The sequence below is a fragment of the Nycticebus coucang genome, chromosome 13, assembly GCF_027406575.1.
Source record: "Nycticebus coucang isolate mNycCou1 chromosome 13, mNycCou1.pri, whole genome shotgun sequence".
Classification (NCBI taxonomy): domain Eukaryota; kingdom Metazoa; phylum Chordata; class Mammalia; order Primates; family Lorisidae; genus Nycticebus; species Nycticebus coucang.
In genome coordinates, this window is record NC_069792.1 from 65,071,443 (window position 1) to 65,097,990 (window position 26,548).

At 35.9% G+C, this 26,548-nt stretch overlaps 1 protein-coding gene across 4 annotated transcripts in view; it reads right to left on the reverse strand.

Annotated features, from left to right (window-relative positions):
• Positions 1 to 26,548, reverse strand: part of UBR5 (ubiquitin protein ligase E3 component n-recognin 5) — a 156,916-nt gene that overhangs the window by 45,815 nt on the left and 84,553 nt on the right. For all 4 annotated transcript variants that reach the window (XM_053558541.1, XM_053558544.1, XM_053558542.1 and 1 more), the window contains exons 10-27: positions 22,012 to 22,128; positions 21,818 to 21,928; positions 20,845 to 20,999; positions 19,944 to 20,061; positions 18,103 to 18,287; positions 17,676 to 17,785; positions 16,444 to 16,556; positions 14,718 to 14,861; positions 14,528 to 14,639; positions 14,135 to 14,289; positions 13,705 to 13,902; positions 8,339 to 8,549; positions 7,303 to 7,429; positions 3,022 to 3,173; positions 2,470 to 2,565; positions 1,979 to 2,102; positions 1,506 to 1,603; positions 198 to 346 (exon numbers count right to left, since the gene is read on the reverse strand). In XM_053558541.1, the coding sequence (XP_053414516.1) occupies positions 198 to 346; positions 1,506 to 1,603; positions 1,979 to 2,102; positions 2,470 to 2,565; positions 3,022 to 3,173; positions 7,303 to 7,429; positions 8,339 to 8,549; positions 13,705 to 13,902; positions 14,135 to 14,289; positions 14,528 to 14,639; positions 14,718 to 14,861; positions 16,444 to 16,556; positions 17,676 to 17,785; positions 18,103 to 18,287; positions 19,944 to 20,061; positions 20,845 to 20,999; positions 21,818 to 21,928; positions 22,012 to 22,128 (2,475 nt within the window). The remainder of the gene's footprint in view (positions 1 to 197; positions 347 to 1,505; positions 1,604 to 1,978; positions 2,103 to 2,469; positions 2,566 to 3,021; positions 3,174 to 7,302; positions 7,430 to 8,338; positions 8,550 to 13,704; positions 13,903 to 14,134; positions 14,290 to 14,527; positions 14,640 to 14,717; positions 14,862 to 16,443; positions 16,557 to 17,675; positions 17,786 to 18,102; positions 18,288 to 19,943; positions 20,062 to 20,844; positions 21,000 to 21,817; positions 21,929 to 22,011; positions 22,129 to 26,548) is intronic.

Genomic DNA, 26,548 nt, shown 5'->3' on the forward strand with positions numbered 1-26,548 from the left:
TATAATACGTATTTTTAGCAATTAGCTCTTTTGCCTCATTTCAAAATTAATTTTCCTTGGAGGATTTTATAATTAGAGTAGGAAAAAAAAATTAGACTTACAATTCCAAAGCTGAAAACTAAAGTTTAGTGGCAGTCACAGGGTAAAAAAGAAAACATGAAGATAGCATAAATATGGGCAAATATAAAATAACTTACCTGGTTAATGTGCTCTGCTCCCGTCCATGTGAAACTGCAGGTATCATTACAACATAAGACATATAAAGGAGAGTCATCAGGGTTGGTACCTGATGGGCAAACCATTCCCATAAATACATCTTCTTCTTTTTCACTTGAAGATACCTCAGCTAAAAAGATTAAGAATATAGTAGTATATCTATCAGGAAAAGACTTAATTAGCCACCTAATATTTTCTTTAAATGGAAAAGACTTAACACATATGCAGTACAAATCAGAAATTGTATGTTACTTTAAACATTGATATATAATGTCAGCATGCCATGAAATTCAACTAATTTTAATACAAAGTACAGCAACATGTAATTGTATTATACCAAACCACATATTATGATAATACAAACACACTATGTACGTCAGTCATCTGAATTCTTAGGTCTTTGTCAAACAAAACTCTAATCCCGGCCAGATGCGTGATTCACATCAGGAGTTCGGGAACAGCCTGAGCAAAAGTGAGACTCGCCTCTCTAAAACTAGAAAAATTAGCTGGACATTGTGGCAGGTGTCTCCAGCTACAAGGAGGCTAAGGTAGGAGGATTGCTTGAACCCAGGAGTTTGAGGTTACTGTGAGCTAGGCTGACACCACAGCACTCTAGCCTGGGCAACACAGTAAGACTCTGTCTCAGGGGAGGAAGGTGACCCCCTCAAGACTAACTTATTTAGCAAAGTATGGACCATCTCATAAATTATTTATCACCAGTAGTTTTAAAAAAGGTAACTTCTTTAATCTTTTAAAGTCTGGATGGCAAGAATTCATGTTCTTAATGCCTTCTATTAAGCAGGAACTCCAAATCAGAAGTAATGACAAAAAAGACATCTGCCTCTTACTTCTATAAACTTTTATCACTACAACCAATTAAGCACTGACATGTTTTATCAGTAATCCATGTTTTTTCCAAACATTTTACACTACCCATTATAGAATTTTTTTTTAAGTCAAGAAATTTATAGCAGATGGTTTTTGTTTTGCAATTTTTTGGGGGGGGGGGGCTGGGGCTGGGTTTGAACCCGCCACTTCCAGCATATGGGGCCAGCACCCTACTCTTTTGAGCCACTGGCGCTGCCCAGCAGCTGGTTGTTGATAGTAAGTTGGAAGATACCATACCTTGTATCTTGAACTGAATTTTATAGACACGTAAGAATTACCTTGATAATTTCCAATTATATCATTTATATATAGAAATTAGCTTTGAATAAATATGATATGTACAGAAGATAATCTATTCAAATTTAAAGTGGGTAAATCATTTAAAATCTGAAATAAATTACCTTTTGCAATTTTCTGAGCTGTTTCTAAGATGGTAATTGCAGCAGGGTAAGCTCGGCCACTTACAGCTGACATAAATGGGGTCATCCCTCTTGCATCTCTAAAATGAGAAAAATTGTACACAGAAACATTAAATACTAATTGCCTTCCTTTTAAATTATAAAATAAATATTCATGATGAAATAAATGAATGTTGTTTCAGTCACAGAGTGACTATTTGGTGATCTTTTAAACATACAAATGTATTCCCTAATAAGCTAACATAAAAGTTGGTCTGTATTTATTTAGTAATGCTATGTGATATTAAGAAGTCCTCTTTCCCTAGAGCTCAGTAGCAAAGGTAATATAATGCTTGATTCCAGTAAATTCTTTTAAATTCACATAATCATCCATACATTGAAAGAAGATCAACTTTAACAGTGAAAGTTAAGCTTAGCTATTATCTGCACATGAAAAGTATATTAAATCTTCTTACTTCGCAGAGAGGAGTTCTCGTAGATAGGGTTGTAGAACCACACTGTCACATAACAATTTTAATATAAAATGAGCATTCGCCTTTCGATCCTTGGATTCTACTACAGAAGGCTCTGTGGAAGGACCTGTAATTAAGCAGATACATTTGTTACCAAAACAATAGAAAATGAAACAGAGTAAATAAATATTCCGGAATAATATATCAGACATACATTAAATTAACCACCAGAACAATATTCTAGAATTAGTAATAAACTTCATTACAAAGAATTTAAACACATTAACACATTTTACAAATATCAACGATTTCTAAATATATGTACATACACACTACACATTTTCACAGAAATACAGAAGGTAATTCAGAGAATTAGATGCTTTTTAAGAAAAAGTCTCCTTGAGATCAAGTTTGGATCTGTAGAACCCTATAACCAATATATGGCCCTTTTTTCTTCCAAATGCCTATGTAGACAAAATAGTACAGATTCTCACCTGGGATAGTGGAGGTGCTTGGTCCTTGACCAGTGCCAGTTGCTGCTGTGGTAAGAGATCCCACAGCAGGGGCCAGGATAAAATCAATGTCACCATCTTTCAGTAAACAGAACAGCAGGATGTACATCATTATTGGCAACATATCCCTAACATGTTCTCTTAACTGGCCTTAAAACTTTTCTCTGCAAGCCAAAAATCAAACTGGACAGAGGTTTAAGTGAAAACTTCTTTTCCAAACTATAAGAGAAGGAATCTACTAGGCAAATCATTGACTTATCTTGACTAATAAAGGGACTATCTAGATTCTGACCAATACAGAAATAAATATTTGACTAAAAGAGTGGTACCTAATAAGAGTTTCTGTAAGTTTAATTTTTAAAATACAAACCTGTTAGAATCTCAGATCAAATTTTTATAACTAAATTAGTTAAAATACTCATCATGCCTTCAAATATTTTAAATTTCTAAATATCCCATTAGAATGTTCAATTTCTTTTCCCATGACCTTGTCTTTTTGTTAAATACCACATAAAATTAAATAACAGATCTTACCAGGATCCATCGCAGGAGGGTCAGGAACCCAACTAGGGGGGGCTATCGGGGGTGAAACTGGATCCTGGTGGTCACTGGATGAAGCTCCAGCTTCATGTCTACCCAAACCAGCTGCTCTCAATGAACGTCTCATCATTTCCCGTAATCTCAAACTAAAAGAACATGGACAAAATCAGTGTTAATTACCACGTCTAAATGTAACGAAAAGGTGTATAGAACTTCTCATCTGAAATCAAAGCATGTTCTACAAAGGAAACACTCCGGGCAAGGGATGTGAAGTACAAATGTCAATTCTGGAATCACAGAATAAATCAATGAGGGATAGAGATGAAAGTGGGGGCTTCTAGTGCCCCACTCAGAACTAAAACCACTATATTAAGCTCCCACACAAACTTAAAACACAGGGAACAAAAGATGTGGTGCAGTAAGATTAGAAATAATCTTTCATACAGTTAAATGATCAGCTAAACAGTAAAACAAAAAATTTTTCTGTCCCGTTTATAATCAGTAAGAATAAGCTTAATAATAGACAGCAAACCTACTGATTAGCACAAAAACCAATATTGTTCACCTACTAAATCCCTTTTCTGTGATCTCAAAAGTAGTTGAACTAATATCCACACAAGTAGTTTGAAAACAAAGACCAATTTAGATTTATTTTTATACAAAAAAAAATTTTTAACAATACAACTTGCACCTCAATGAAATTAATGAAACTTAGAGCTTGTAAAATATGTTGTTAGATTAATATCTGGGCGTGATTTTTTTCTCCTGCTATAAAAAAAATACTGTACAGGTGTACACATCACTAAAAAGAAAAATAAAATAATCATAAACACAGAATTTTTAAGGGGAATTGGTAACTAGCTGTACAAAAATTTATACTTTACCTTCGAATAAGATCTTACAAAGGCTACAAAATTCATACATTTAGAACTAACAATGATTTAAGAGAGAGCACAAAAAGCAAACCCCTCAGCCACAATTTTAAAACTTCTAAGTGGATAAAGAGTAAAAACTCCTTTTTAAGGGCTAAGCAACACACAGGGACTTCATTCTCCCATGTAGAATCACTTCCAAAGACATGAATGTGAAAGACCTAACACCTTACTACTAAGTAACCATAATAAATCTAAAAATAAGTAAATGTTTAAGTTTTATTAATGTTTGAATCTCTAACTGCAATTACTTAATTGGAAGATGAAGTGTTTTACCATATCAATACATTTTTAATTTTATAAGGAAATTTGTTTTTGAGAGAGTCTCACTGTCGCCCTTGGTAGAGTGCCATGACGTCACAACTCACAGCAACCTAATAACTCTTGGGCTTACGTGATTCTCTTGCCTCAGCCTCCCAAATAGCTGAGACTACAGGCGCCCACCTCAACGCCTGGCTACTTTTTTCCTGTTACGGTTGTCATTGTTCTTTAGCTGGCCTGGGCCAAGCTCAAACCCACCAGCCTTGGTGCATGTGGCTGGCTCACTAACCACTGTGCTATAGGCACCAAGCCAAGGAAATTTTTTTAAGCATTCATAATAATTACTTTAGAGGCTACTTTCAGGAACATATCTATTTTATAAGGCTTACATATGATGTACTTTTGGAATAAAAAGCACTCTTTGAAGCTTCTGCAAAGTAAGATTTAATGTGTCAAATAATATATTTGCTATTATAGCATTTACTATTAAAAAAATACCTACAGTTAATTCTTTTACAGTATCAATGTCTTCTTTTTTCCCAATTTAAGAGTCTTTATAATATGGAAGGGAGCATGGCACAATAATTATTTCAGTCAAAGTCACTTCCCTGTCCAAAGACATTACCCAGAGGAAAGGCAGAATCCTTACCAGTAACAGCACACATCATGGTGACTTTTCACACTGTGATGCTCCTATACAATTTTAATTAAGCTCGACACACACACTTGGTATTCTAACGTGTCGTACTCAAAGTACAGAGAAAAAAATAAATCAGCAATATTTGGGAGGTATTGTAAATAACCTGAAAATAAATGCATATTTTGGCCTTCTCAAGAACAATGCTTATACCAGGGTCACAAACTCAATGCCTAATGGGTCAGAAAGGTAAGACAAATGAGTAAAGGGCAGTTAGGTGTAAGAAATAGGGAGTAGTGGTAAACTAAAGGCATACATGCTCATCTAAAGGCATTCAAATTAAAAAAAAAAAATTGACACTGCACAGGCCAAACAAAACATATGTGGGCTATTCCCCAACCACTAGCTTAGAGTAGATTAAGGATAAATGAAGGTAAGTTGAGACCATAGTCTCATCTTGAACTCGCAAACTCCCAACTTTGTTGTTGTGATGTAGTCAATTCAATATTTAATGAGGGGGGGGTCAATCCTTGTCATTTTTTAAATTGTCCTTAACCTTTTTTCTTCATTAGTTCTTGGGAACATTTTTAAGTACAATGCCCAGCTCCTCATATAGATTCTTAAAAAACAAAAAAACAAAAAACAAAAAAAGAAAATTATTCTTCAAGATGCTGTACACAATTCATGAAGATTCACCTGTATCCTCAGTGGCTGAGGACAATACTGAGGAGATACCACCTTGGCTGCTAAGTTTCAGAGTTTTGACATTTCTTCGTATAGGCTTGCCTGTAGTCATCGTATTTTCTGACAATATGGAAGAATTCAAGGATGATGTAATTTCCTCATTGTTAGCACGTTATATCCATGCTACAGAAGCCTTAGAATCCAGTCATGTTCAAACATAACACTGTGACAAAAAAGCGAAGGTCATGTGTCTTCCAGATTAACAACCTCTTAGAGTACATACACCTGCAATCAGATGCATCAATCAAGCTTTCCACTAAATCTGCCCTTTGTACTCAGGAACTATTGAGTCACATAATAAAACTTCTGAGTCAAATCATCATCTGAAGGCATTTAACAGTACTCCATTCAATATTGAAATTGCATCAGTTTGAGCTTACAGCTCATGAATCCCAGCCTGCATACTCATCAAGGGGCATCGCCTAGAAAATCCATTGTAGGCTAGAGGAGGGTTTCACTTCAATGAAGCAGAGTCTGTGGACTTCCTACTGCCCGGCGTGGATAATAAGACTCCTGTGCTTTCATCTGTTCAACCGGCAGCCCTGAGTTTGAACTGGTTAAGAGCACTGCAGTGAAATCTTCGGCAAATTCCTCAAAGGAGCTTACTCTGCAAATTATTTCTGTGAGCAACACATCACCCACTCTTGAAGCTCCTTTTAGTCTTTGCCTTCAAAATAATCCTTACATGAAAAAAAGATGGCAGCACTGGCATTGGACCAACCATATCAGAGTCCAACTTGATTTGTACCTGTAATTTCCCTGAGGAAATGAAATACCTGAAATAATTCAGACACTAATTTCTTCATGAAGAATTTAAGTTGCTTTTCACTTTAGACCAAACACTCTGACTAGTGTAGTCCTTAAATAAACTAGTTATAATTTCCATTTTGAATAGTCTATGTAATGCTTTTGTACTGTTTCAAATTATAATTTGGTCACCCACAAATAGTTTTAGATAAATCTCACTTCAGTATGTTTTTAAACCCGGGAAGCTACCAAGGTGGTAGAGTTCCTGGTGCCAATTGAAAAATAAGCATTTTTAAATGGATAAATATGTAACAGGCCAGTAGAGTCTTCTTTTTAAATAGACTTTACAACCTATCATTTTAGCACACAATGAGCAGTGCTTCCATTAATAATCTGTCAGTAACCAAGAATTTTGGTTCCTTGTATGTAAAATAAATATGCTTTTCATTTACATGAAAACTGTATCCTGAATTCTTTATATTCATCTAGTCAAACACCTAGCAATTTTTAATGTGTTATAAAGGTTTGTCCATCTCACAACTCAGAAAGCCTGAAAATTTAAATTCATGATATACATTCGTGATATACATCAGCCTTTTATTTCTTTCCAGATTAAAATATCTGAGAAACTGATCTAAATAAGCAATCTGAAAATAGAAGATTGAGATTCTTTCAATTATTATATTAATTGTTCCCAGCTAAAGAAAATAACTTCCTAGGAAGAAAGTGATGGATTTAGAACATCTCAAAATTATAAAGTGTCCTAAATTCTATCGTTCTATACTTTAGTTTTACTACATATTTTTTTTCCCTGAGTGTTACTGGGAAGAACAAAACAAAACAAAACAAAAAAGGACCCACCAATTCATATATGACAGGTAAAAGATAACACTGCTTTCTGTACTTGGTTGTTTTTTTCCTCCAATTAAACATTCCTGGTAAAAAGCACATTACCTTCGGCTACTTGATGATCCAGCCCGATTACCTGGGCCATTACTTGAAACAACTGATATTGCATTTGCAATGGCCTCAACAGCAGAAAGCCTTTCTGCAAATGTATTCCTTTCAGACCGCTCTGCTTCTGAAACGTAAGAGAAAAATTTAAATCAACTAAAACTTCAAAAATTATATTGAGTATGTGCCAATAAATACTGCTATATGTTTAGTGCTCTAATTTATACACTAGATTACCAATTGCTTAATTTTCCCCCTTAAGGCAATAAGCATTTAAGACAGATTGAACTATGACCTTTAATATGTCATTTGTTTCCTTATCTACTTCTCAACCCCTAAAGGTCAAAAATGAGGTCATTAGTAAGTTGACTGAAATTTAGCTTTCACTACCAAGAAAGAAAAAGAGTCATTTATCAGTATTTCAGTCTTAGTTTATATTATTACTTATAATCCTTTTAGTGATTCAACAATAAAGACATAAAGTCAGAAACCTGCAAATCACAACTCAAAGCTGTAGCCACCAGATTATCAACAGCAGAATTCAAAATAAAGAAAAACACTGTGAATTACACAGTTGTACTTTAGAATTTCAGTTTCTGCCTTCATTTAGCCAATTAAAAACATTATGGGGGAAAAAAGCTTACTTACTTTCCAAAAACATCCAACAACTCACTAAGTGATTTTTCTTGTCTATAGTCTAAGAACTAGAATAAAAATTGTAACACTATAACTTGGCTTAACTTACTAAATAATTCCCATGGTAATAAGTAACAACCATTTTGTATTGCATATCCATTTTGTATGTATCATACAGAATATTATTAAATAAAACCAACTGATGAAAATTTTATTTGCTTGTGTTACATACGCTATTTTTACCTTCTGAAAAAGAAACTCCAAGATTTTACAAAACCAAGTAAAAAGGAACACATATATCAATTCTTTATAGTGATTTGCTTTTCTTTCCTTTAACAGTATATTTTCAAATCTGCCTAAAACTGCTCTTTATATACTTTGTAATAGCTCTTAATCTTACCCTCTTCTTCTTTAGTTTCTTTATTGCTGGTTGGAAAGCAGACTGATACACAAGCATGCAAAATATTTCGATTTCCATCACATCTGTGGCTGATGAACGTCTGTAGCATCTGTAGGTTCTGCTCTAAAACAACCGCTTGCTCAAGATTCATAAGATACTGTCGACAGGCCTCATAGTCACAGCGTAGAATGTGTTGCATTAAGGTTTGTTTCTATGCTCAGACAAATCAGGGAAAAAAAGCTTCAATGAATTTGAATAGCCTATTACTTATGTCAAAAATTTCTCAGGGCTAAAACAATAACATATAAGCAAATCTGCAAATAAGTAGAGACAATTTCAAGTGGCCTGCAAAAGTACTAGAACTTGGGGGTACCCTTTAAGCAAAGCATACAATTGATAGGAATAGAAATGGGCATGCAAACTTCTACAACAGACCAGCGAATATTTTTACCTTTCACAACTAACTCAACTCTTTGTAGGGGAAAAGCAGCCTTATGTAATGAATAAACAAATAAGAATGGCTGGATTTGGTACACAGACTATAGTTTGCCAGTCTATGATTTACATTATATAACTATCAAATTGGAACCCTATTGTTAACCAATCACACAAAAGGTGTAAATTCTATTCCACCTCTTATGCTCATACGCTCTTATGCTCTTAAAGGTTATATTACACTGCGGTATATAAAAAATAAAATCTGTAGCTCTCCTGGAATCATGACAGGTATAATTCTGAAAGGTGATTACTAATGTACTTAATTGTCAAAGATATGGTTGTACTGATAAGTATTCATAATCATTAACTATCTGACAAAACAGCATGAATACCAAGAAGTTCAAATGTACTTCTTTCAGAATGGAAAATGACAGTTTTGGAATATTTAATGGCCTAAATATAAAGTTTTAGTTTTATAAAACAAATCTGTCCATTTTAACTACATCTAGGAACTTTAAAAAAGCAGATGGGAAAAGAGTACATTGGGGAACAAAGGGGAAAAAAACTGCATTTGAACAACTTGTCACCCTCCCCAAAACCTAAATAAACTCTCCTCTCCCCCTAATATTATGGGGAGGAGGTTAAAATTGGGGTTACAAAAGTGTCCATACAACAAAATATATCTAGGCCAGACAAAGTGGCTCACGTCTGTAATCCTAGCCCTTTGGAAGCCCGAGGCAGAAGGACTGCTTTAGGCTATAGCCTGAACAAGAGTAAGGTCTCATCTCTACAAAAAATTGAAAAATTAGGTATGGGATATAGTCCCAGCTACTTGAGAGGCTGGGGCAGGAGGACCACTTGAGCCTAGGAGTTTGAGGTTGCAGTAAGCTATGACAACACCAGCATTTCCCAGCCTAGCCAATAGGGGTAGACCCTGTCTCAAAAAGGGGAGAGGGGGAAGAAAAGAAAATACATTTAAACAATAATTTTCGTACCTACCATGGGTGAAACAGGCCACTTTGATTGTGGAACTCACTGTGGCTCTGAGGTGATCCCATCAATAGAAAGCTCAGTTCATGAGGTAGGCTACCTAACACTGAACTTGCCAATTTATGAGGAAATTTACCCACTAATCAATATATTGAGGTAATATATCAAAGTCTTTCTAAAGGACAAAAAGCACAGTACTTTCAGAGGCAACTAAAATTGAGATATTCTGCTTTACACTGCTATAAAACAGACTATTTCCAAGCAAATAGCCAGGCACTGGGTTAGAAGTAGCTACTCTACAGGAAGGTTTCCTCTTCAGCCTGCTGAACTGTATGTACTTAAATAAACTCTTGCACTGAGGTACCAGTATCAAATTTAGCTTAGTGTTGCAAAGAAAAAAGTTCATTTCACACCACTGTATGTTGTAACTGTCACTTATTCCAATAGCAAAGGGCAGAGAGTTCAGTAAAAATAATTTCTTGTGGCTCTATTATGCATCAAGCGCTAGTTACTGAGGTACAAAGATAAATGACACACTTTGTCCCTACCAGTGGGATGATGGCATATTTTATCTCTACCCCTGAGATCCTGACAAAGTATAAAAGTTACAGAATCAAATGCCTACATTTGAAGTAATACAAATAAGCGAAGGATGGTGTCTTGTGGTATTATATAATAGAAGTTATATAATAAATGGCAACACATGGACTCGGGGCAACAAATTGCAGGTAGCAGGACTGCAATGATTTGGAAGGACCACATATAGGCTTTAAAAGAGGCAGGAAAATGTTTCTGGGATGTAGATTATGGGGCCAAATTTTATCTGATTTTTTTTAGAACTGAAAAGCTGGATTTTAAATACAAAGTGGATATAAAGTTCGTATGCAATTTACTATGTTAAACTATTTACCCTATTTAAATCCTGTGTGATTTTTAAATGTTGGCAACCAACCAAGAATTTTAAAACTATGTGAAGTTTATTTCTAGGGGTCAAGTGCAGGCCACAGCTACCTTATCACCACCCCTTATAGTTTGAAACCACTAGTCTAGTAAGTTACAATGAAAGCTGAAGTGAGAATGAGTCTGTGTTTCTAAATAAAAGCTTACAGGCAGCTTTCAGGAGCACCTGGATTCAGTCTATTTTAAATGTAGTTCTAAAAAAGTTTGCTTATCACTTCCAACCTAAAGAAGGGAGGGGGTTAACTAAGCTCCCATGTTGAGCTCTATTTCCATCCTTTATAGGAAAACTCCAGTTGCTCGCCTTCTGTTTTGTCCTTAGTATACTCTAAGTTTTCATTCCTACTCTCAACAATGACCTACATGGAGCTATATTCAATAGTTAATATTCAGTATCACTTTACTTACCTATGGCCTCATTTGACATAGCAGATCACTGCATCCTGCTCAACACATGCTCTTCACCTGGCTACCAGAACACAATGTTCTTTCCTCTATGCTGATTCTTCTTTATCACCCTGGCATTTAAATGCTGAGACTATTCTCATGGCTCAGTCCTTGGACCTATGCTCTTCTTGACAACTTTGATGATTTATTCAGCGTAATTCCTTTAAATAATAACTCCCAAGCATATTTCTCCAGTGCAGTCCTCCCCTGGTCTTCTGACATCTAACTTCCTACTCACCATCTCCTGGGTATCTAACAGACACCTTAAACTTCACATGTCTAAAACTAAACTCCTGATACTATCCCCTACACTTCTTGAATCTTCTTTGTACCTATAATAGTCTTCAAGTCAATAAATGAAACTTCATTCTTCAAAAACCTTTCACCCTCTTCCTTCTTCTATTAGATACCCTACATTTAGCAAACAGCAATCCTGTTAGTTTTACCTTAAAAATATATCAAATACAGCCATGCACTACATAATGACATTTTGGTCAACAACAGACTGTACATGAGACAGTGGTCCCATAAGATTATAATGAATAAAATATTTCTAAAGCCCAATGACTTCACATCTCTTGTAACATCACAGCACAACACACTGCTCGTGTTATAGCACATATAATTATGTAGAGAACATTATACTTGATAATGACAAAAAACTATTACTTTTTTAGAGTATACTGCTAATAGCCTCAAGCAGGTCCTTCAGGAGATAATACAGAAGGTATGTTTTCATAGAAGATGATAGCTCCATGTATATTATGCCCCTGGTGTTCCAATGGGCTGAGATGTAGGGGTGGAAGTCAGTGATACTGATGATACTGACTATGTAGGCCTGACCTAGTGTGTGTGTTTGTGTCTTAGTTGTTAACAAAAAAATTTTAAACTGGAAAAAAAAAAGTTTAAAAATTTAAAAAAAGCTTATAGAGTAAGAACATAAAGAAAATATTTTTTGTACAGCTGTTCATGTTTTAAGCTAAGTATCATTTAATTAAAAATTAAATTTAGTGTAAAGTATTTATAAAGTCTATTATAGTGTACAGTAAGGTCCTTAGGCCTTACCACCTTACCATTTAACTCACTACTCACTCATCCAAAGCAAAGTCCAGTGTTGCAAGATCTATTCATAGCAAATGCCCTATATAAGAGTATCTTTTAAAATATATTTTCTATCATATTTTTACTATAACTTTTCTATGTTTCCATAGGCTTAGAACAGAAATACTTATCAATGTTACAAATTCCTTCAGTATCCAGCACTGTAACATGCTATATACGGGTTTATAGTCTAAAAGTCACAAGTTTTAACATATAGCCTATGTGTGCAATAAACTATACCATCTAGGTTTAAAGGCACAATCTATGTTGTTCACGTGACAGCAAAAAATCACATAACACATTTCTCAGACAGTACCCCATCATGAAACAAGTCATGACTAATTCTTTAGAAGTTAGTCACTTTTCACTTATAACTGTACCACCTGGGCTAAGTCACTACCATTCCCACCTAGATTGTTCTAACAGCCTCCTAATGGCTCTCCCTACTTCCACCCTGCCACATAAGTACTCTCCAACACATCAAAAATGATCATTTTAAAATTTAAGTCAAATCAGGTCAATCAATATTGACCAGAAGTGTTCTAACAACTTCCAATATACTGCCTCCACATCTAACAAAATACCCACAACAAACCATAACACATTCAAAATGCCTCCTCTTCCCTTATTCTTTTTATTCCTATATTTCTTTACCATCAAGCACATCTAGAGCAAAGGCTTTATTAACCTTCCTTTCATTGCTAATATCCAGTTACCTAGCTTTATGGCTTCTACTTCCTTAAGAGCTCTCAAATCCCTCTACTCTTGCTTATTTCTAAGAGTTTGAGTTTACTTTGTTTCTAACCTGCGTTAGAAACAGGTTACTGCATTAACCTATTCTGATTTCTAAACTTCTGTTCTCCACCAACTGCTTCTAAAAACCTATCCTTCACTATTAATCCTTTTTACAAAATCTGATCATGTCATTTGCCAGCTTAAATCCATCTCCAGCTACTTTTCAGGGAAAATTTAGGCCCCTTAGGTTAGCATACAAGGCACCCTAATGACTCTCTACAGATTTATCAGTTGGTACTAACTGATCCATATGATTCCTACCTTCATATCAAAAGACGTACACATTCTCCCAGTATATTAATAAGATTCACAAATGTTGCTCTTGGTGTCTGGTATAATACCTCCCACCCTCATCCCTGTGTCATTCAAAACTCTGTCCAAGTATCACCTCCTCAGAGAACTGATTTTGTATACAGTCTGATTTACATCTCTCCTCATTGTGCTTCCACACCATTGTGCACCTCTCACTTAAATTATACCATAATCGCTGATTTACTTGCATCTGTTGTCCTAATTAACTTAGCTATTAGCTCTTGTAGGGAAGAAAGCAGCAATAAATGATCTATTCAAGATTGTCTCCCTAGACTTTAGCAGTGTTTTCTACATTAAAAAGCTAAGTAGCTTCGAAACTCAATTACCTCTACAGCCATGATAATAATAGCAGCTTTCTTTTTGATTGTTGAATTGGCAGGAAGATTTATTAAAGAATGCACACCCATTCCAAGACTACTAATAGGTGGAAGATCAAGCCAGTCAGGATCCCTTATTCCTCCCATACAATCTTTGGCCATTGGGTATATAGTACCATTTCCATCTCGAAGAATAATAGGAGATTCCTGTAATAGAGAGAAAACAATACAGTGTGACGCCTACTCAAAAATGTATCTCTGATTTTTACAATAGGTATAATTTATTTTCAATTTAGATACTAGTATTATGATCAAATAAAAAACACAGTATTATGTTGAATACTCTAACTTCTTCAACAGTGTACTAATAAAAAACCAGAGCCAGACCCTAAACTTCACAAAGATGTAACATTCTTCAAAAGTAAAAATGAGCCTCTACCTGTCCAGCAGTGAAAATGGCTACATTCCTCTCATTCTGACCAAGGAAAGCAATGCTGCTTGTAGGGAAATTATTTTCCTGTTCTGCTTTTCCTGTAGCTAGATCAAAGATACAGTACCGTACCCAATTTCCAGTCTTCAAAACAGCATGCACACCTTCAGAAGCACATAAAGAAAAGAAAAACTGTTATACATATTTAATTATCTACCAAATTTTGACATCTAAGGACATATCTGTAAATCAATTCAAGCATCCATTTTATTCCCTAATGTTACACAAAGGGGACCAAAACAATGGCCAACGCCTCAAACCATTTTACCCTATTCCCATTTACTGCACAAGTATTAACAGGATATAAAATATGCCAGCTGAAAAAAATTATAAAATCTTTACCTTTGGAATCCACATTCACTGCTAATATCTCTGTTTTTTCAGGTATACAAAGCTTTTTAGGAGTCCTTTGGAAACAGTCAGGAACTTTTGGTGTTCCACCAGTTTTGACAACCTGCATGACACAAAAGGAATTCTGTTCTCAAACTCTATAACATAACATATGTTCACCTACTGACTCCTCTACACTTACCTGCAGTTCATCAATTCTAAGTAACCTACAATCCTGCAGGAGTGAAGAAGGGTCAGCATCTGGACCAGAGCTGCTCTGACAGTTTGTGTTACTGGACGTTCCTGGAAATTTTACAGCAACATAGGCACCATCCACTTTTAGCACCTAGAAGTACAGGAAAATACAATGAATAGTAACAATAGTGTCAATGAAATTAATATTCAAATTCTATTCATTGAACTATTTTAACACTGAAGGCATTTAATTCCTTATGAATATGTTTCTTTAATGATTACCAAGTTATAAAATTAACCTGGACAGACACACCAAAGCTTTGCTCTTAATGGTTGTAATCCACCCCATTTGCTAAAGAAAAACTGACTCATATAGCCAGTGATTACAATCTGTGAATATTTGGCAGTCAATTGAAAAAGCTAAATATAACCCATGAACTCCTCCCATCCTTCTCACTATCCAACAACTTTCTTGATGATGGTAATGTTCTAAATAAGCAGTGTCCAATATGGTGGCCATTAGCCATTAAAATGCTACTAAGCACTAGAGATGAAGCTAATTGTGACTGAGGAACTGATGTTTTAATGATATTTAATACTGACAAATTTACATAGCTACATATACACTAGTAGCTACTGTATTGATCAACATAGAGACAGGTCAACAATGCCCAGGAAGACATCTGAGTCCCACCTCTGCTACTTAATGCTCTTAATTTTGAGCCAGCATCATCTTCTCAGAAGAAAATAACTACCTATAAACGACAGTTCTATTTTGAGAACCAAAAGGGAATAGTGTATGAGAAATACCTCTGAAAATTGCAGCGCATGGTGTTAACTGCTCTTTCAGTATAAATGAAAGACTACCACATTTCAGAAACTAATGAGCAATAGTGAATACCTTTATTTTGTAGATACTCCACACATTTTAAAGAAGTGCCAGGAGAAAAGTGAAATTAATGTCATTATAGCTAATGATCTCTATTTACTTGGTTCATAGGCAAAACCTTCTTCAGGAAAAAACAAAAGTGTAAGGTGACAAAGTAATAAGACTTTTTGGTATTAACAAAGAATTTTGGCCAGGCACAGTGGCTCATGCCTGTAATCTTAGCCTTTCGGGAGGCAGAGGTAAGTGGATCTCCTGAGCTCAGGAGTTTGAAACCAGCCTGAGCAAGAACAAGACCCCATCTCTATTAAAAATAGAAAAACTAACTGGGCATTGTAGTGGACGCCTATAGCCCCAGCTACTGATGAGGCTGAGGCGAGACGATGTCTTGAGCCCAAGAGTTAGACGTTGCTGTGAGCTATGACGCCACAGCACTCTACCCAGGGCAGCAAAGACTCTGTCTCAAAAAAAAAAAAAAAAAAGAGAGAGAGAGAGGAAGAATTTTAAATGTTACAGAACACCATCCAGTTAGACCAAATAATTCCAAAGAATAGACTGCACCAAAAAGTAATGTATTTCTGTGTAAATTTTCTATAATCTAAAAATATTCCAAAATAATACTTTTTAAGAGCAACATATCACCATAAATGCCTGAGACGCATTAGGGAATGAGGAAGCAGATCAGCATCAGATTCAGGGATGCAACTAAACAAACCACTGAAAAGTGATAAATGAAACAGCCTTAAAAAAAGGATTCACAGATACCAACCTTGGATTGCCAAATCCTTGGATAACCAATGTCATTATATTTCTGTTATTAATTAATTCTTAGATATTTGGAACAAACCTTGCCAACAGGAACATTCTTAACATCTTCCACAAAAACAACTTCCCGAAGAGACCACTGCTCTTCATTCACCTTTTCCTCTTCTTTTGGGGCAGGGGTTGATCGTCGTCGTTCTTAGACAACAACAAAATGGTAAGTACCAAAAAGAAAATGCAAAGAGTCTTTATAGATTTCATCTAAACATATTTTTTTTTAAATCCTTAAAGGGATATATAATTGAGGTTTCTAAATAAAAATTTCAGGAACTACTGCTTTATGATTTGAAGCTTTATGACCAACTTCTACTTCAAATAAATTCAGGGTAAAAAGCATCTGTAACTGTTCATGCCTCACTATACATATGTAACAACATGCCTACAAGCAACTGCAAAGAAGAGGGGTGGGGAAATGTATTTTGAACTTTGAAAATTATGGTTATCTACCCATGTTTGAAAAGGAAGATCTGTTGGACTGTTCGTAAAACTATCACTTAAGTTTTTTTTTTTGTTTTTAAGAGATAAGAGTCTCACTTTATCTCCCTCAGTAGAGTGCGGTGGCGTCACAGCTCACAGCAACCTCCAACTCCTGGGCTTAGGCAATTCTCTTGCTTCAGCCTCCCCAATAGCTGGGACTACAGGCGCCCGCCACAACACCCAGCTATTTTGTTGTTGTTGTTGCAGTTTGGCCAGGGCCAGGTTCAAACCCGCCATCCTCGGTATATGGGACCAGTGCCCTACCCACTGAGCCACAGGTGCCACCCAACTATCACATAAGTTTTAAATTCAAATTTTTAATTTCCAAAGTTGCAAAGTAACTATACTATAAAATATATTTTAAGGAACTTACAAAAAAAAAATCCTTTAATTGCATCATATAGTAGTATGTCTACCTTTGTAAGTTCTATAAAATCTGAGTAAAAGTGTAACCAACCTATAACCAATTTACAATAGCAAGAGTCTCAACAAAGATGGGTAGATTATCTAGTTAGTAGTAAGTTATTTCCTATTACTGCAATAAATTTTACACATTTTTAAAAATTATAATTCGCAAAAACAAAAGAAGTAGTCAACACTGTAAATACTATCTTTGCAGTTTAAAAAGCTGTGTAAAAAAAGTCAAACTGGTAGGAATAAAATTTTATATATATAAAGATATAAAATATGATATGAGTTGCCTCAAATCAGAAAAAAACAAACACAGCTATCTGCTGGGATCCTTATTTTGACCAAGGTGTCTTAATACATAGCACTTACTATATGGCATCGATGCACTGCTGGCAATTGAGGATGCATCACTACATGTGGAGGCTGGAGATGGTGGAGGACCCATTTCTGTTTTCACTGGTTCCTGCTTACTTTCAGGCCTGAGATAAGAAATGAAAAAGGGTATGAAGAAAAACTTGTCAAAGAGCATACTTTTAAGACATGTTTATGCTTATTTAAAACTTTAAGTGGTATATCTTTAAGACTCAGGTACTACAAAGGATCTATAATACGTATTTTCAAATAATGTTTTAATACAGTTAAGAAATATATACCACACAAAGCTATCAATAACTTGGAGCAATTATTCAGATAAGCTTTATTCCTATTCATATGCAGACCAAACAATGAACTAGTGTAACAGCAAGATTAATTAGTGCACAGTACTTACTTAGATTAATTAGGGCACAGTACTTACTTAGCTTCAATAGTTTTGCTAGCTTTTTCCATGCTTTTCAAGCTTTCAGGAGATCTCAGTTGAAATCTACAGCTGTCGTTCATATTCCAAACTGACTCCATTAAAACACCAACTTTAGGAATCCCAGCACTAATTGAAAATGCAACTGCTCCAGCATGATAAAGAGGATTATTTCTTAAACATACCTAGCAAACAAAAGAAAACTACCATCAAGATGTTGTAATTTTGGGCAGGCATGGTAGCTCACCTCTGTAATCCTGGTGCTCTGGGATGCCAAGGCAGGAGGATCACTTGAGCTCAGGAGTTAGAGACCAGCCTGAGCAAGTGTGAGACCCCATCTCTACTAAAAACAGAAAAATAAGCCAGGTGTGGCAGCACATGCCTATAGTCCCAACTACTAGCAAGGTAATGCTGGAGAACTACCTGAGCCCAGGAGTTTGAGGTTGCAGTGAGCTAAGATGATGCCTAGGCAACAGGGCTAAAATCTGTCTCAAAAAAAGAAGACAATTTTAATAGAAACTAGAACATTTATTTCAAACGTATGAAAATACAATACATAAAAGTATTACTTTCTGGGTTTTCCAAATCTTACATAACTAATAAGTCTTTTAAGAAAGCTTCAACTTAAAGGTCTACACCAAGAAAATTTGTTTCTTCCTCATTTGTAGTGAGATTTAAAAAAAGACAGAAGGAAAAATTATCGCTAAAATGAAGAAGCTAAGTGATTTCAGCATATTTATAAATAAAAATTTAGCATTAACTTTTGAAAATAACTAGATTTTAAAAAGTAGTAGTGAGAAGTGATGTTGTTTACATTTTAGCAAATCCCTTAATCTCAGATTTAATAGAATGACAGCTGGATTCTCATATCTACTTCTGCATTCAATCTGTTGTGATATGTTATTCTGACTAAAGTACAAAGACATTCACACAGATACATAACTGCAAAGAAAAGAATGTGTAGATTCCCTGAAAGCACTAAGGAGCAGGTAGGAGTCTTTGGACCACACTTTGAGACCCACTGGCATATTAGAAAATCACCTTCCATAAGAGAGTACCTATAAGGCCCTAAAACCACCTCAGAACCAAAAAAACAGAAACTAGTAGAATTGAGGGTTTGACAACACCTCATGCTTCACTAATAATAACCCCCTAAAGCAGTACCTTTCAAGGCTGAGTGCGGTGACTCACACCTGTAATCCCAGCACTTAGGAGGCCAAGGCAGGTGGACTGCCTGAGCTCACAGGTTCGAGACCAGCCTGAGCCAAAGTAAGACCCCATCTCAAAAAAAAAAAAAAAATAGCCAGGCATCATGGCAGGCACCTACAGTTCCAGCTACTTGGGAGAGGCTAAGGCAAGAGGTTCACTTGAACCTAAGAGTTTGAAGTTGCTGTGAGCTAAGACACCAGGGGACTCTACCAAGGGCGACCAAGAGAGACTGTCTCAAAAAAAAGCAATCTCTTTCAAACTATTAGGCTTAAGAATTAGCTGGGATATTTGTTGAGCACAATAATACCTGGCCCTACCACCAGACAAACTAAAACAACATTTAGGGAATGGACTTCAGCTTTAGCATTTTGAAAGTATCAAATGATTCTTGGAAAACCAAGCACATATGGGAACCCCACAACACAGGAAAACAGACTGGAAATGGGTCAGAATCAATAGTGTTACTCAACTACAAAATGAAGAAAGAATGATATGACACATGTAAACGGAATATGGTTCTTCAAATGATGCTCATCTATAAAATGGCTTGTAGAAGAACTGATTACAGAGGAAAGAAAATGATTTTGAAGAGAAACAATGCCACTAGGACTGGCATAATCCTAATCACTTACTTGGGTACCAACAGTGATGTTTGGCATTGAAGAAATACCAGCACTGGATTTGGGCTTTTTATTTTTTGCTCTAGCTTTCTCTAACATTTTCTTCCTTTGACTAAAAGGGACTACACCCCTGAAAAGGAAAAACATAAAGTGGTCAAATAAGCAGTAAAGCAGCCTATTAAATAATTTTGAAATTATACAAATTATCATTTAAACATTTCTGGTATATTTCCAGTATTTTTGCTGCAGAACAGTATCAACATGTATGATTTACTCTTAATTGCAACTTATAGATTTAATAAATAACGACCTATTTCCATTAAACCTTAATGGAATTAAAATTTATAGGAAATACAATTTATAGGAAATACAACTGATATGTTTTCTTCTAAATAATTATATCAGGAGACTCTATTACATATTACTTTTGCCAAAATAAATTTACTGCTAATTCCTTAAAATACAACAAAGAAAAAGTTAAAACCACCTTTGTAACAGAAAAGCTATTAATTAAATAAGGCAGAAAACTTTCACACACAAAATGAAAAGATATTCTCTATTCTATACTTACTATTACATAAAAACAAAGTCCACGTTTAAATATAGGGGGAAAAAAAGGATTAAAAGTGCCCTCCCAAATGTTAATAGTAGTTACTTTACATTGCAGAATTCTAGATGACTTTTGTTCCCACTTTAAAATTTTATAAAATTTAGTAATTATAACCATTAATATGTTACTTTTATAAATTTATCTTTTTAAACGTTTTTTAATGTTATTTTACTACAAAGTGAAATTTCCTCTCTATAAAGCATTATCTTTTGACTGACCTTCCCTTGTTGGTATTCTACTCAAAGCACCTCTCCCAACATGTATAAAAGCTTATATGAAATCCCTCCTCCCTGTGAGACTCACCACCAATATAAATTGTTCTCCAGCTGGGCACAGGTATAAAGGGCACAGCAATGTAAAGAAACTATCCGCTCTCCTTGAAGTTCTGAATACGTCTGTGCAGTGTGCTCTAATTTGGAAGCCACAGAACTTAAAGTTTCATCCACCCATGTAGCAACCTTAAAAATAAATATTAGAGGCTTAAATAAAAACAAATAATCTTTTCAAAATAACTGTGGTCAAACTAGGGCAAGGTATACATACTCCATAAACTGGAATTCTAAAATGTTTTAAGCTAACAGCAACAAAAATATGTCATTCAAAAAATTTCTTAAACTTTCTTCACATTAATCACAATAGTAATTATTGAGGTAAGTGTCTATGGCCACCTTTAAGGCATTAACCAGAAGTAAACACATGACTTTAATGCCAAATTAATAATTGGAAGCATATATCCTTATTTTCTCAATCTATATTTCATAGTTTTTCAACATGTCCTCTTTTCTTGAATATTTTTCCTTCACGTAAAATAGAAAGCTAATTTTAGAGTGGTATAGTATTAAAACAAATTATACATTACTAAGGCTTGAGATACTTTGTATTTTTGATAGAAAGATAGAAAAATGAAAAGATGAAGGCTGGGCATGGTGGCTCACGCCTGTAATTACAGCACTTTGGAAGGCTAAGGTGGGTACATCGCCTGAGCTCACAAGTTTAAGACCAGCCTGAGCTACAGCGAGACCTCATCTCTAAAAATAGCCAGGTGTTGAGGCAGGTGCCTATAGTCCTAGCTATTTGGGAGGCTGAGGCAAGAGAATTGCTTGAGCCAAGAATTAGAGGTTGCTATGAGCTATGATGCCAGGGCACTCGACTGAGGGCAAGTTAGTAAGACTCTTAAGAAAGAAAAAAAAAAAAGAAGAAGAAGAAAATGGACAAGAAAAGAAAGAAATTTAAGAATTTAAGCATGAAATGTTTATCACTGCAAAGTGTTTCATACCTTGTTATTTTCTGTAGCTACAGTTGCTCTTATGCTATTTGCAGATAGAAGGACTATCTTTTCATTGGTTAACCCCAAAAATGTTGCTCGTGGATGATGTAATGAAGGATTCTTTGAAAGCATAAGAAAAAGGATTACTATTTTGTATGTTGATACATAGATCTATTTAAAGCAAGATTTAATAAAAAAAATACCTGGGCATTTCTGTAAGGCTCAGATTCACTCCATTTCCACTGATAAAGTTCTCCTTTACTGCTGACAGCCAAAAGCTCAGAATATAGAGCCCCAATACAGATGAATTTTGTTCCATCCTATAAAATAAAAATAATACAACAGTATAAATATAAAAATTGCCAAAGATGCTGACTTGAACACTGGCGATTTAATCACTATATCAAATCTCAATTAATTATGAAAACACACGAACTACAGCTATCCCAAGTTTTTATTTTTTAGCACAGCCTACAAGGAACCCCATTAACATGACCCTGGCTCCCTCTATGCACTCACTCTCCCCTAGTCACACTGGCCTTCTTCCTGTTCCTATAAGCTGATCACTGTGACCATACAGAAGGGTCTCTGTATGTTCTCTGCCTATGTTACTCCCTCAGGTGCCTCACTCCCACAAAGGAGACCTTCCTTGACCACACTAGGTACAAAACCACCACTCTCACATTCTAACTTATACTGCATTCTTTTCAGTATCTTTTCACTTCACAATTTGACACATTTGTCTCAATCAAGTAAAAGCTTTGCTTTATTCACCACTGTATCCTCAGAACTTATACACAATTAGGTACTCAATTCAATGTGCTGAGTGAGTGAAGCAAAACAAAACAAACAGGATAGGCATAGTGGCTCACACCAGTAATCCTAGGACTCTGAGAGGAGTCCTTGAGAGCTTAGGAGTTTGAGACCACCCTGAGCAAGAGTGAGACACTTTCTCTAATGAAAATTTAAAAATTAGCTAAGTGTTGTGGCAGGTGCCTGAGGCAGGAGAATCATGAGGCTGAGGCAGGAGAATCACTTGAACCCAGGAGTTTTAGGTTGCTGTAAGCTAGGCTGGTGCCACGGCACTCTAGCCTTGGCAACAAAATGACACTCTGTCTCTAAAAATAAAAATAAAAACAAACAACAAAACAGACTAAGGAGAATTGAAGCAGAGAAAATCAATGGCAAAACACAAGATTCATTCCCTAGTAGGCTCTTCCAGTATTTTAATGTCTATATTTTGATTTTAAAGTAAAAGAGTTAATTTACTTTTAAGGTGATAAATATGAGGTGGAATACAATTAAATTATCAAAAGCTTGGCCAACAAATATAAATAATACCAATGATAATTTTTTTAACTTTAAACCAATGGTTAAAACCATGAACATATGGACAGTGCCTGTGGCTCAAAGGAGTAGGGCGCTGACCCCATATGCCAGAGGTGGCGGGTTCAAACCCAGCCCCAGCCAAAAACTGCAGGGGGGGAAGAAAAAAAAAAACCCATGAACATACCCAGAAATCTCACAAAAATACTCACCAGTGACAGATTTTTAGGTTATACTTTTCAATACCTCTCTCCTCTCTTTGGGATTCTGGTTCCAGGGGAATGTTAAACTAATAATGTCTTTCTGATTTTCTGCCAAATTCCAATCTTACTTGGTCAGATTATAGAGTAGTGCACAACCAAAGCTTATAAAGTCTACCAAGATTTATAATTATTATTGTAATAACAATAAGCTATGCCAACGCTGTATAGAAAGAACACTAATTTTAATTTCCTATTTTACCCATACCAGTCAGCCCTATTTTCAAGTCACTTCTACTGGGGGTTGAGAAAGAGATCAAATTTGGAATTTTCAAGTTACTAATTCCTCTCTTTCCCTGCACCGTAGGTATCTGCAAAGCATTATTTACTTTCTCCAGGACAGCTGTATCAAATCTTACCTTTTCTACCTCATACTCTCTACTCAATCCCTTGATTAAAAATTAAGGATAATGGAATCGGACCAAGTGATTCCAAAACCTAGACTCAACATTTATTAAGTATGTGACTTCACATGAATCCTATGCACTCAATTTTGATATGAGGACAATTACTGACAATTAAGGTTATGGGGGGGGGGAAGCAGAAAGAGGGACGGAGGGAGGGGAGTGGGGCCTTGGTGTGTGTCACACTTTATGGGGGCAAGACATTATTGCAAGAGGGACTTTACCTAACAATTGCAATCAGTGTAACCTGGCTTATTGTACCCTCAATGAATCCCCAACAATAAAAAAAAAAGTGAAACAGAAAAGCAAATCTATCTACATTTAATAAATTGTGTTTATGTGGTTAAAAAAAAAAAAGTATGTGACTTCAGACAAAATATATAATTTCTCTGAACCCATGTCTTCATCTCTAAAATAGGTATTATAATAACATATATATATATGAGGAGGTACAGGGCAACAGAAGCAAAACCAAATGAACATACACTGCTAACCCTTGAACAACACAAGTTTAGGCTACTTATACATGAATTTTCTTCAGCCTCAACCATCCCTGAGACAGCAAGACCAACTACTCCTATTCTTCCTCTGTCTAGTCAATATGAAGACAAAGATGAAGACCTTAAAAATGACTGACTTCCACTTAAATAGTAAATATATGTCCTCTTCCTTATGATTTTCTTAACATATTTTCCTTTCTCTAGCTTACTTTACAGGAAAAGTAAAATACATAACACATATACAAAATATGTATCATTAAACTATGTCATTGGTAAGGTTTCTGGTCAACAATAGACTATTAGTAAAGTTTGGGGGGAGTCAAAAGTTATACATGGGAGTCAGTGCCCCTAAGCTCCACGTTGTTCAAGAGTCAGCTGCGTAAAGTACACGGCACAGAACCTAGTGCAAACTAGTGCTTAAATCCAACTGATTACTCTGCTCTCCTCACTTTAACTCCTAATCATCCAGAAAATAATAGCTCTTAGGCACAGGCTTCCTCCATATTCCCACTTCTAGATTAACTTAATGAAGGCCTCATTCTCACTTCTTCCCTTCTCCCCACCTCATAGAAAAAGTTCCCTTTTATTATTTAAAGATAACCACTACATTGGATACAAACCCCTTCTCATACCCTCTAGCAACCATCCAAATAGTCCTACTCAAGGTAAAGTGAATTACTGCCTGGCTGTAGTTCACCTTACTAGCTTTCAGTAAAGGTAACAATCACATTGCCAACTGCCAAATCAATATTCTGTGTACTTAACTGATCCATCTTCTCTTTAAATTCTTCAAACCATTCGCCTGTGTTCATCATCTGTTTTGGAACCTATCCTCTCCCTGTTCACAGGTCATTATTCTCTACTGATTTTCCCTCTACCTTCATGACTATTTTCTCCACCTCCCTAGCACCAGCATGCACTCCCCTGCATTGTGTCCTTGTCCCCTTATATCAAATTATGCTTCCTCCTCAGCCTGAGTGACAATATTCACTTAGAGCACTGTATTTTTAAATATGTACATCTCGTACCTCTAGACTTACTTGCAAGTACTCTCACTTTGGATGTCTTTAAAAGCACAAAAACATCTCCAAAATGAATTCATCATCTCCTGCAAAGCTGCACCTCCTCTGCAGTCTCTGTCTCCATGAATAACATCCACCACCCACTCAGTAACAGGAGACACAGAAACCTGGGAGCTCTCCTCAACTCCCTCATTTCTCTCATCAATCTACTAAACCAGTATGGCACCCATCTCAAATTCTGCTCAGACTCTTCCTTACCTCCATTCCCACTACTTGGTTTAGATCCTCACAATTCCCTTCTTTAACAACTCTACCATTCTCGTAACTGACTTTAAGTTTTTTTCCATTGCTTTCTCCCATGAAGCCAAGTGTTCACTTCCTTAAAAACAAACACAACTCCCAAATACCACCAATCTTATGATGTTACTCTTCTAAGGACTCTACTGGCTTCTTAGATAACGTAGAACATCTTAACTTCTTGCTTGGCAAGTTGTCTAACTGTCCCCATCCTACTTCTGTTCCTACTCCTAACCACATAAGAGCAATTCTGAGCATTTCATTGTTCTGAAAACACACCACGACCTTTCATGACTCTAGGCTCATGCTCGATATGTTCGGAATACCTCTGCATCTTGGTCAATGCCTACTTAATGTTTAAACTGCTGCTTTAAATGCCATATCCTCCATAATGCCTTTCGCAAATTTCTCAGTCATTTCCTATGCTAAACCCCTAAAGCATTTTATTCATACCTTCAGTCTAGCACTGACCACACTGTGAACACATTATATTCCATGTGAATATTTATGTTCCCCATTGAGTTCCTCATGGAGAAAGCTCGTATCATATTCACCTCTACATTACCACAGGCCACGTTGGCACATGGCACAAAGGTGGGGCACACTTTTGAATGAATAAATGAATCTTAACTCCAACTTCTTGAGTAAATGCCTTGCTAGGGCAATATAATCCTGGGGGGAAAAAATCCCAACAGCAACAGCATGGTACATGAGGCCCTCTCAGAACTGACTTGCCTATACCCATCAGGGACAGGATAACCTGCTCCGCAGGATGGTAAGTCCTGAGTGAGCCAACTAAACCCCATAGGCCCTGAAAACCCCCTACACACAAATGCAAATGGACAGCACAAGCACCAACCATAGGAATAGGAAAGCAAAACCACTAATTACTTCTTGCCTGCTTCAGATTTCTATGTGAAAGAAACTTAAC